Source organism: Primulina eburnea, chromosome 8, assembly GCF_022965805.1.
Source record: "Primulina eburnea isolate SZY01 chromosome 8, ASM2296580v1, whole genome shotgun sequence".
Lineage (NCBI taxonomy): Eukaryota > Viridiplantae > Streptophyta > Magnoliopsida > Lamiales > Gesneriaceae > Primulina > Primulina eburnea.
This window is the reverse complement of record NC_133108.1, coordinates 4,605,361-4,617,754: the sequence shown is the minus strand read 5'-3', so window position 1 is coordinate 4,617,754 and position 12,394 is coordinate 4,605,361. Positions and strand designations below refer to the sequence as shown.

General features: G+C 33.8%; 2 protein-coding genes across 8 annotated transcripts; both read right to left on the bottom strand.

Annotated features, from left to right (window-relative positions):
* Positions 1-605: 605 nt before the first annotated feature.
* Positions 606-1,514, bottom strand: LOC140838110 (uncharacterized). The gene has a single exon (XM_073204193.1). It carries the CDS (start codon positions 1,512-1,514, stop codon positions 606-608), a length of 909 nt encoding a protein of 302 aa, XP_073060294.1.
* Positions 1,515-4,966: 3,452 nt separating this feature from the next.
* On the bottom strand, positions 4,967-11,941 carry LOC140838581 (uncharacterized). 7 transcript variants are annotated; one of them, XR_012119619.1, is made up of 12 exons: positions 11,841-11,941; positions 11,396-11,440; positions 10,376-10,513; positions 10,138-10,296; positions 9,307-9,398; positions 8,770-8,825; positions 7,186-7,226; positions 6,823-6,951; positions 6,598-6,735; positions 5,629-5,687; positions 5,285-5,484; positions 4,967-5,253 (listed from the first exon to the last, which is right to left on the bottom strand). XR_012119619.1 is itself a non-coding variant. In XM_073205004.1 (12 exons), the coding sequence occupies exons 2-11, from the start codon at positions 11,426-11,428 to the stop codon at positions 5,400-5,402; spliced, it is 930 nt and encodes a 309-aa protein (XP_073061105.1). In that variant the 5' UTR covers positions 11,429-11,440; positions 11,841-11,941; the 3' UTR covers positions 4,967-5,237; positions 5,356-5,399. The 7 variants fall into 7 exon arrangements, 5 of the variants coding, with proteins under 5 accessions (XP_073061105.1, XP_073061106.1, XP_073061103.1 ...); XR_012119620.1 differs by having other exon boundaries at positions 4,967-5,233; positions 5,356-5,416; XM_073205004.1 differs by having other exon boundaries at positions 4,967-5,237; positions 5,356-5,484.
* Positions 11,942-12,394: the final 453 nt, after the last annotated feature.

Below are 12,394 nucleotides of genomic sequence, written 5' to 3'. Positions count from 1 at the left end.
CAAAATGCACTTAAGATATCCCCAGTCGACCCTATCATATGCCTAACTAATATCCACTTACAAAGCTACACCACCCACCTTGCCTTTTGTTTTCCTTTTCATATGGTGGAGAATTTCAAAGGCGACCAAGATATTGTCCGTTATGGTTCTACCCTAAACAAAAGCGGATTGCGATGAAGATATCACTTTTGGCAGAATTTTCTTTAGTCTATTTGCAATCACCTTGGCCATAATTCTGTAGATTAAATTACATATAGAGCAATCGGATGAAAATCTTTCATAGAAGATGGAGTTTCACATTTCCGGATCAAAACAATATTTGAATCATTTTGGCTAGCAGGGAAAGTTACCTGCTCCATCCACTTCTTGCAATTTTTATATACATCATGCCCCAGCAGATGCCAAAATTTTTGTCAGAACGCTGGATTAAAGCCGTCCGGTCCCGAGGATTTGTCGGGGTGCATTTGAAACACCATTTCTTTAAAATCTTCAAGAATGTAAGGAGCAAGAAGCATCTCATTATCTTCTGCCAAAATGGTAGTGTTTATCACATTTATTACTGGATAATAATTCCCATTACTTTTCGAATAACGATCAGCAAAATACTACATATCAATGTGAGATATATCTGTTTTATCCTCATACCAAATCCCATTTCCATCATGTAGCCGTGTGATTTGATTACTCCTCCTTCTGGCATTTGCATTTGCGTGAAAGAATTTTGTATTTAAATCACCCTCACTCAACCAAAAAGATTTGGTTCGCTGACACCAATGATCTTCTTCTTGTACGAAGAGATCGATCATATTTTTTCTTATTGTATCATATTCTTCCACCGAGTCGGGATCCGAATAATGCCTAAGTTGTTCTAGCTTCTGTTTGTACTGGTTAATACTTCTTTTGAAAAATGCAAAGCATTGTTTTCCCCAGTTTGATAATAATTCAGAACATCTCTCAAGTCTGGGAAGTAGATCTTGACATGAACCAGCATCCCAACTATTGTATACCAATTCCTTAAAATCGAGTTCTCTTAACCATTTGTTCTCAAAGCGAAACTTGCGCTTCTGAAGAAAAATTTCAGGTTGAATAGTCCTAAGCAGTAGTGGTGAGTGGTCAGAGATAGCAGCAACCGGATTATTAACTTGGGCATCTGGGAAGAGAGCCATCCACTCAGAATTTCCAAAATCCCGATCAAGCCTTTCCTCAACTGCATTTGGCTTGCCTCTACTTCGGGACCAGGTGAATTGATATCCTTGCATCGAGATTTCCTGGAGTGCACAGTCATTTACAGCTGTTCGAAAACCATTGAATAACCATTCGTGGTGCTCTACCCTTCCTTGATTGTCCTCAATATGTGATAGGTCATTGAAGTCACCAATTATACAGCATGGCAAAGTGGACGCATCAGTTATAGTCCTAAGAAGATTCCAAGAATCTCTTCTTCGATGTCTTTCTGGAAACCCATAAAATTCAGTCAAACACCATCCCCCTCTAGCCTTAACCACTATTTCCATGTCCACATGATTATTCGATAAAGACATCAGTGAACATGTAGAGGAGCGTCGCCCGAGCACACCAATTCCCCCACTTCTTCCATCTCGATTTACAGAAAAACATCCCTGATAACAAATCTTTATACGGGTATCCTCTAACTTTTGGGCATAAACAAGAGTTTCAAAAAGGAAAATGATATCTGGTGTGTGAGTTCTTATTAACTCACGTAGCAGAGGAACTGCCCTAGGATTGCCCAGTCCTCGGCAGTTCCAACTTAACACGATCATGGGTTGTGGCAGTCCTGGAATCCAGAGCCTGCCAGTAAGAAGTTTTTTGGGTTACTAGCATCGGTCTCCATACTCTGTTGGGCCTCACTTCTTTGCATATCAATACCCATGTCCATATTGTTTTGTAAATAAGTGATATGCTCAATCCCACGCCTTCTTTTTCGCTGCTCGGTTATTTCCAAAAGACCCTATTCCGAGTCATACATTATACTTTGATTTGAATCTCCTTTAAGATTGTCCCGGAAATCCTCATTGTCCGCCCTGATTGTTCGGTGATTAAAATTCAAACTCACCATTCTTTGTGCATTTGATGCCTCGAGAAGATATGTTTCCAAATTACAATATCCTTCGAACTGCATCGGTTCCCATGGCACGACCCTAATCCAGAAATATTTTTGTTTGGTTCGGCAGTGTAAACATCATCCCGAAGCCATCGACTCCCTTCTGTATTTGTGTTTTTCCTTGTTGGTGCACGAAGCCATGTTCCCTATTCTTTTTTGATATCAGCTTCAAGGATGGTGAAAAGCTTGTCACAGAAACGATCCATATGGCCAAGTAAACCACAAATGAAGCAGAATTGTGTCAATCGTTCATACTTAAAATTTACAATCACCCAATCTCCTCCTTGTTTCTTAATATTTTTAAAACGTTTTAATGGCTCCCTTACATCAACCGTAACTCAAATTCTCATAAAAGTACGCCATATTGAAGCATTATTGCTATCATATGCAACAAACTTTCCAATAAAATTGCCGAGTAGTTTACCAATATGTTCTGACATAAAACCTATCGGCAGGTCTTACACTTGAACCCAGAAATCAACATTGTGAAGAGAAAGCAGAGATGGTGCCTCCCCCAATTCCAATTTATGAAGAACTAGAATGTGGTTATCGAATGACTATGGGCCACCATCCATAATGTGCTTCAAATAAATAAGATGAAAAAATTGAAATAGGTACAGGCATTGGCGGAGCCAGCCTAGGCCCAATGTGGGTTGTTGCCTACACTGGGTAAATATATATTTATATATATATACATATATATATATAACATATATATATATATATATATATATATATATATATATAAATTTTAAATTTGTGTATTCTATTATTATATGATTAACTGTCTATACCGATCCAATTTTTTTTAATAATTTGTAGACCTTAATTTTAGACTCAATTTTTTACATGTTATTAGTATCCAAGTATACACAAAATAGCCTTATATATGTGTTTTCTCTTCTCGAGTCACGAACGTCATATACTTTGATTAACAATAATTACAATTCCTTTTAATTAGTGATTTATCTTTTCTTTCATAATCTCTAAAAAAATCCAAAATGTTACCAAATTTTAGGTTCGTTTTTCGTTCAATATTTGTCGATCATTCAATTGTTTTATAATTTTATGTTTTTTTCCAATCGATAATGAATTCATGCTTATTTTTCGAACGGATATTTTATATCATATTTTGTATTGATTTCAGATTTTGTACACGCTGTTGTTCGTCATTTTTCTGACGTTTTTCCATCAATTATCAATGATACGGGCTGTGTGTAACTTTTGTTCAAACTTTATGACATTATTTTTAGTTGTCGATCAATCATTGCTATTTTTTTATTAATTATAATATATTGTTGACTATACTGAACCAAGATCCTGGTTCCGCCTCTGGTATAGGTTTCCTTCTAGCTCCTTAACGCAGATACCTTTACCTGAGCGCCATATGCTAGCGATTCTATTTTTCATGGCATTTAAGTTAATAGATCTATCAGTGAGGAGTCGTCCAATCAGGCATAATTCAAATTCAGAACCTTCCTGAGAGCTTGAATCGGCTTCAATGATGATTTCTTCATCCTCAGCTTTTGACAACGTCAAATTTTCTATGAGTCTTTCCACCGAGAGATGATCAAGAACTCAACATTGATATCGCACAAAACAGAGATGGTTGAAAAAACTCTCGACTGGGAGAGAAGGAAGAAACTCTCGACGGCTAGAGAATTAGCATTTAGTACATGCAGTTTATGTTAAAAATGAACTTTCACCAAATTGCTAAGCATTTTCATTCGATTAGATCTTTATAAAATATCTATGACCGTTGAATAAAAATATGATTATTTATTCTAGAGAGAAAGTCTAATATTTAATTTAAGAAAATTCACCGTGATTTGAGTAACTTTTTATTCAAATTTGATATGATTTAATTTCGTTGGTGGTTAGGCACCGACAATGCGTCTTAGTTCTTATAAAATTTGAAGAGTTGGCCTCATGTGAGACCGTCTCACGGATCATAATCTGTGAGACGGGTCAACCCTACCCATATTTTTAATACAAAGTAATACTCTTAGCATAAAAAGTAATACTTTTTCATGAGTGACCCAAATAAGAGATCCGTCTCACAAATACGACCCGTAAGACCGTCTCACACAAGTTTTTGCCAAATTTGAATTATTAAAAGTCTTTAATTTATCGTGAACTTTTTAGTTGTCGAATTAGGTAATTTATTTATTAGTTCAAAATTATGCATAAGCAAAATTTGCAAATACCTTGAATTTTGGTTTGCAAAATTCTTTGAATAGTGGCCAGTATGCTTTGAGTGACCATATGCAAATTTGTGAGATTATATTTAAATCAAATATTTCAAAATAAATATAATGTGTCATAACATAATTGGATTTTTTTAAAAAATATATATAATAAAAAAACACGACCCCAGATTTTTTTAAGAAAAAATAAAAATATAAAATTTGCAGCATTCGCCACGTGACTCCAAAGAACACGAAAAAAAAGCACATTTTAGCGTCCGCCATGTGCTTGGCGGACCCTGCAAATTAGTTTTAGGGTATTTTTGCAATACTCTTGCAAAACTCTCCTATTCACATTAATTTTGAAATTTTTTTCCTTTAAAATTTAAATAATTTTAATAAAAAAACCCCCAAAATTTCAGTTTCAGGCTTGATATTTGGTCAGGCATCGAATTTAGTTTCAGATGTAAAATTAAGTAAACAATGGTTTGATTTTCGATCAGTCAGTGTTTGTGCTTAGAATAAAACTTAAAAATTGAAGTATTGTGTAGTGAAATAACTGCGCAGTGAGTGAATGAACAAGCTGTAAGAAATATCACTTAGAAAAAGTAGATACAAATGAATAGCGAATATTTGGCTTTCAATCCATAATAAATAAGATACTAGTCGGTGGCATTCAACAATTCATCAACATAGTAACAAGAAAGAGCTTTACAAACAGAGTACAAATTTCACAATTAAGTAAAACTCAATATAATAACATCTAAATATAATGCTTGATAACCACTCTCTCCTAATTCTTACTAGCACCTGCAACTCACAAATTTTGAAATGTTTTGGGCAACCGTACTAATTTAATATTTCAAAGTTCCCCTCTGCACCACCAGAACCAACGGCAAAGGCACGGTTACCACCAGCAGAGCCCCTATCTTATATATATATATATATATATATATATATATATATATATATAAGAGGAATATCAAATATATACATACAAATACAAAAACATAAAGGACAGGTGATTGGACAAAAGAAACATCTAACCTTGTATTATCAGAGGAATCACTAAAGTAGAAATGATAGCAGTATCAACTCCCCAATCCATCTAAATCATGATCCTCGCGATTAATATTGTGAAAACTTCCATGATTATCAGATCCAAGTAAAGTATAACTTAGCAATAAATAGAACGATGAGATGTCTTCACAAATAAGACGATATTAAAGTTATTTTAAACTAGAATATAAAAATGCTTAATCAATGACAAGAATGTAGGTGGAACACATTAAAGCATAATTTCTAAATATACATATGTACCATGTGTAAGGGGATAGATCTTCATCGCTTTCGTTTAACTTTTGGGCGCAAACATCCTCCTGCTTATCAAGAATTGTAATTTTAATCAATTTCCAAGCTTCTAATACCTACAGAATAATAAATAATGACAAGATTTGGTCTTTGATTATATAGTCATTTTCCTCTTTAGATTACATAAAATCTACACTAAAATTTTCATCTTACGGCTTCCCCATTTGTTTCGTACTTCGTCATAGGTCTCACTCAAGCTCGGTCTGCAGCCTCACTCACTCTAACATCACACGGCACCGCAACTCAAAAAATATCCTCAAGCATTTACTTAAAAAAAACACCCCGACAAAAGCATCAGGCTTATTTGGTGGCTTACATCTACAATTTAACCAACATTCACCATTTCTCTGCTCTGCCTACAAGGTTCTCTCTCCCCTTTAGACTCAACACAATCAGACAAAAATTCAAACAGCTGTCTTACGATTACGACAAGCAACTCACTAGTAAATCCAAATTCCTTCATGAACAATCTGAGAGATTTATTTCATTGAAGTTGGTTTGAATTGGCGTTCTTACCAATTTTCACCATTTCTCTGCCCTCCCTTCATTGTTATCTCTCCCCGTTTCATATTTTATGACTATAGACTTGAGACTTTAATTGAATCAAACAAATATTCACGAAGTTCTCATCCAATTACAACAAGCAAGCGACCCATGGTGTGAAACATAAAAAAAAACTGGCTTTTAAATCCAAATTCCTTCATGACAAACTGAGAATTTTATCTCATTGAAGTTGGTTCGAATTGGCGTGCTTAGCCTTTGCACCAACCTATGATTAACACAAACTTCAAATTTGTAAATTTTGCTTGAAACAGCAATCCATACACACCAAACATTGAAAATTCATATAAACTAGGAATCAGGATAGTAAGTAAGAACAGCAAGAGGATCGTGCATTACTCACGCACAAAGCAATACCTCATCCTTAACGCAAACAACGGCTCGAAAAAGACAACACTCATCGCTTCTACCATCCCGTGCCCAGAATGTCATGCAGTAAGACGGAGACGACATAGAGTAGAGCCTCTCAACCTTTATGAGACCGAAATGCTTTTGCTGTTATTGTCCCAAAAATATGCAGAGCAAAATTAGGAAGTGTGCTACAAAATCAGGGCTACAAAATTGCTAGATAATATGTCTAACTTCTTTCTGATTGTAGATGTTTATGGTCAATTCCGCGTATTTTCCAACCCAGTCAAAGCATTTGATATCCACTGCTGTCATCATTCCACAGTTCTTATACAAACAAGAGTCCAAATAATCATCACACATCTGTCAACAAATTTAAATAAAGTTAAGTTTTTTACACTCAGTGATACAGATTGTTCCACCAATTAACAGATCCAATTTAGATCCAATTCACGAGCCAAATTGTGGGTCAAAAGAACAATATGATGGTAAGAAACTTGCAGAAAATTCTTTCCAAATTGTGTTTCTTCTAAGCAAGGACAGAATAAGATCCAAAGAAACGAATCACATGGAGTAAAAAAGAAGAAATCTGTATACCTGATGATATGAATTCAAATTATCTCCAATCATATGAAACACTGCAAAATTAGCGTAGCAATACGATTGAATCTAATTTCTTTTGTCAGTAATCAAGTTATATTCACAAATAATCGACTATTTTTTCGCAGTACAAAATATTTCGCATATAATATATATGCAAATAACAATAGAGTAATACCTATGTGTCAATGATTTCAACAAAATATGCAATGAAAGAACACACTGCATATATATATATATATATACACACACACACACACTGAAATGTTGTGCATTAAAGATTGATGCATTTTCTTCAAACAAATAAACTAACTAGTAACTACCATACATATTTAATCACAAAATGCTCAAATTAATATAAATAAATACTGATCTTTTCACAAGGATTGGGCATCCAACACGTCAATCATACTTCCAAAACTATTACTATCAACTTTCATTTCAATAAGAAATTCTTCCACCTATAATCTTATTGAAAAAACGATGGTATTGATGAAATGATAGACTCCAATCTTTCTTTGAAGATAATTATCATATTACAACCTCAATCAAAAACCAAAAGTTGTTTGATAATTTTCATTTTCCTTACGTGTATGTTTTTGTATCTAACACATGTAAAGAGCTTTTAAGAGGTGAAGAGCGGCACAAACATGTCTTTTGAAGTTTTATGCTAATGTGGATATGTACTAATTTGACCGATTTTTTAACCAAGATCAAATACAAATTGCAAATATGTGACAGAAATAGAAATTTTATTTTGGAGATAGAACACTCATAATGCAAACATAGTTCAACTAACATCCTTATGTCCTCACAAAAGATTTCGCATCATCAATTCTTCAATCTTGATATCTGTGAAGAACTATACAACTTTGTTTTTTCCCAATTTCATCATGAAAAATACGGATGCTTCGTACAACGTTAGATATACATCAGGACTTTGATTTATAATATTTTATATTTTCATTATCACTCATTCTTCTAATAAAAAAAATTCTTTAATCAAATCTCAATGATGAGACAACTATCATTTCCATATGAAACCATTTTTTGTCGCAAAAATTGTAATCATATCATCATTTGCATGCCCAACATATTATTTTTATACCAAACACTTAATATGAAATTAAATTTTATTCCATCAATAATTGGTCATGAATACCAACAAGCACATGCTTTGATATTGTAACAAATTGTTTATCAGTTGCTTTTAAAAATATTTTGGATCGACTAACTAGACAAAAAATGATAAATAATTTTCCAGATGAAGTCATACGACACCTGATTAAGTGAAAATACATTGAATGCTATGCAAAGATTCAATTCTTGATATTAATAATTGTAGTTTTCATGATTATTTTATTGTGTTTGATCCATCATCAATCATATACAGGTCCTATGGCATTGAAAAAATTTGAGAACAATTCTATCAAACATAAGAAAGAGCTTCACACATACTTAAATTATACAGAACTAAAGGGATGAGCAGGATATCAGCACACCTAAATTTCTTAATTACGCTGACACTAGCAAATAAAAATTAAATGAGATGAAACATAAATATTCACTACAAACTCTTACTCGTGGGTGAGACAAGAATTACACCAGCAACATAGCCACCTCCGAGATCATTTTTACTGGTTTCATGTATGGAAAAAAAGCTATTCAGAAAATGTGGTACAATCATGAACCTAATCTCAAAAATATTTCAATTATAAGAGAACTTTCAGGGAACCAAGATACACTACACAGTTATAAAATAAAAAGACCAATATATGTGGAAAACAAACATTTATTAAACATTTAGTCTTCAGTTATTAATAAAAATGGTACATCACGAAAGTAGCCTCGGTAAAACAATGAACACCCCAAGCATGGTACTAAATAAAGGTGGTTCGATCAATCTGACATAACTGTCCTCATTAATAATATATGGAAGCAAATAAAGTAAAACTTTATGATTTATCATGGCCCAATTAATTACATAGCACATTCATGAATAGATAGCCCTAACAACTAACATAATGTTAAAGGTAGAAGATAGAACATACAAATACTCAATCAACGGCAAATAAACACCGGAACATGTTAAAACGTAATTTCTGGATAAACTTGTACCATGTGTTAGAGGACTGATCTTCACCACTTTCACCGAGTTTTTGGAAATAATCGTCCGCGTAGTCAATCAGAATTGAAATTGCATGGTCATCCTAAAAGATAAGACAGAAATCAACCTTCAAACTTCTTAGTCAATAACAAGTTTAATGATAAAAGGCACAACATTTGATGGCAAATGTATTCCTCTTTCTCCTATTTAAAATCTACACTAAAATTTACACCTTATGGCTTTGACATCCGTGTCACACTCACTTTTAGGTTTAACTCAAGCTCAGACTGTAGCAAAAGACTGCACCAGCCGGAAACTCGAGAAAATACTTCAAGCACTCGCTTAAATCCACATTGACACAAGCATCAAACTCAATTTGGCCGTCTACATTTAAAACTTGCTAACCAGTATGCACCATATCTCTACTTTGCCTTAAATCTTAATACAACCTCTCCCTATTTCATATCTCATGGCTATGGACTTTGAAAGTTGAAAAATTAACAAAAACAGAAAAAAAGAAAAACACATTTATCATACAGTTAAAATAACCCCACAACCCAAAGTTTAAAAGCTAAAATGAACTAACTTGTAAATCCAAACTTCTTGATGACAGATTGAGAATTTTAATTTATTTAAGTTAATTTGAATTGGCATGCCAAGCCTTTGTGCCTTTGCTGACGATTGAATTTTTAAGACTTTTAAAGATATTTTGTTTGACACAAGTGCATCCAGACACCACACAACACAATCATCGAACATTCATATAAACCAATAACAAAGATTACAAAAACTCTAATATAATATGTACCAAAGTAACTAGGATATCATGGTGAGGATGGTACCTTAATTTCACAAAGCAATACCTCCTCATCCACCACACAAACAACGGCTCGAAAAAGATGGTGCTCATCACTTACAGCATCATGTGCCCAGAAAGTCATGCAGAAACATGTACCTCCTGTGTTGAGCTTCACAACCTCCACGAGATTGAAATTCTTTTTCTAAAAAAAAAATTGCACCATAAGATTTTTATGTCCATTAAATAATCAGGGACGCAAATAGTCAAATAATATGTCTAACTTTTTGCTTTTTGTAGAAGTCCAAGGCTAGATTTGCCCATTTGTTGACGTTAAATATGTTGGTGTTGATGTTCACATGTGTTCTGCCTCCACCGACATCCATTTCATGTGGGTCATACTCGAAATAGTCATCACACATCTGCCAACAAATTTTTAAAAAAGATGGTTTTGTGTCCGAGGAAATGGCGTCAGATATGAATAATAATACATACGGGCAGTGTTTGGTTTGCTTGATTAGGTGGGTTTTTTTTTTTAAACCCACCTAATCACTTGTTTGGTTCGATTTTTATTAAATCAAGTCAATCTCTCCTATTAATGATTAGGTTATATTAAGTAGATTAAAATAATACCTCCTCACCCCTTAGGATTATTTATCCAACTCTTAATAACTCCTATTTTTCCAATTTTACCCTTCTCTTTTATTTAAACTTACCACCACTTCCAGCCACCGACGCCGCCTCCACGACCGCCGCCGGCCGACCACCGGTCGACCGCCGACCGCGGCCGAGCACCGGCCGAACGGCGACGGACTGCCGACCGCCAGCAGAACACCGGCCGATAGCCGGTTAGCGACGGTTTGTAAAATTCCGTCGCAAAACGCGACGGTTTTTTAATAAATCGTCGCTAAAATTCAAATTAGCGACGGTTTCCCAATAATCCGTCGCTAATTTTCCTCTCCCCCACCGACCTTTTCCGGCCGCCGCCGCCACTGTCATCGTCGTGAAGGGGAAGGGCAATTTCGTCTTCTCATCAAAAAATTCAAAATTATCCTACACTTAAAAATCTTACCAAACATAATATTATTTTACACCATATATTACAATCCTACCACAATCATTTTCTTTATCATTTACGTACTAATCATTAGTTTATCCTATCCTTCCAACCAAACGTAGTCACGAAGTCATATTGAAATTCCCAATCAATGAACCCATATGTTAGATCCAATTCACAAGTCTATAAATTGTGGATCAAAAGAATAATAATACAGAAATTGGCAGCGAAGGATGAAATTACGTACGGCACGAAGATGTGACATCCCAAAGTTTTCCATCACATGAAAGCCCTGCACAAATTAAATTTGCACGCAGTATAATCAAACAAAATAGTACAACTTTTCCACAGAACAATGCCATAATTCATTATAGATTATGACAGAAACATATTACATATATATAAATAAATCCATATTGCTAAAAAAGTAATAATAATAAATCTATACGTAAAGTGAACAAGTGTGCGAACATAGAAGATAATGATTCTGCCCACATTTGTGACAGAAATTATTCCAGAAATTTGCAAAACCTCCCTTGAGACTATGAGAGCCCAAAATAACACCTAAACAAAAACGGAAACTCGAACCCTAACCACCCGCGCCCTGATCCTTTCGAAATCGATCAACGCCGGTAATGCCGTCTAAATCAAATATGGAACTTCTAAAGTAAGCATCATCTAAAAATTTTTACCTTGAATAAAATCGTTATCGCTCTTTCGGATGCTTCTGCTCTCCTTTCAGCGTCGTATTTCTCTCGTCAGATGTCAGGAGTATCGTAAAATATAATTAATGATTAAAAATAACAAATATCAACATTTGAATTGAATATTAATTTATATATAATACAATAAATATATTTAATATCTATACTATTATATTAATTGTGAGGGTCTTAGAATAACTACTTTGAGGACACCAAAATATCTAATTCCATAATTACCCTTCTTACTCTAAAAATCATTTTGCAAATCACTCCATATTTTAAATATAAAAAAATCAAAACAAAATTTTCCTTTTAAATCGAACAATTTTTCTAAATTAAAAATAAATTCATGTTAATTATTTATTATTATTTAATTAAATTAAAAATAATAATAGCACATGCAATGTATGTGCATCTTTTACTAGTTTATAGAAAAAATGAGTCATCTTGATAATATTCAAATAAAAATAACAATAATCTATCATTAAATTTTATTTTTTTATCTTGGTTGATTAGAATTCTTGCTAATAAATAAAAATATA

Excerpts from the sequence above, each read along its gene's own strand:
- LOC140838110 (XM_073204193.1), bottom strand. The coding sequence starts at position 1,514 with ATGGAAATAGTGGTTAAGGCTAGAGGGGGATGGTGTTTGACTGAATTT.
- LOC140838581 (XM_073205004.1), bottom strand. The coding sequence starts at position 11,428 with ATGGAAAACTTTGGGATGTCACATCTTCGTGCC. Across the intron at positions 8,826-9,306 it reads GATCAGTCCTCTAACACATG|TAAAAATGATCTCGGAGGTG; the intron begins GTACAAGTTTAT and ends ACATGAAACCAG. Across the intron at positions 5,688-6,597 it reads TTGTTTGCGTTAAGGATGAG|GAGGATGTTTGCGCCCAAAA; the intron begins GTATTGCTTTGT and ends CTTGATAAGCAG.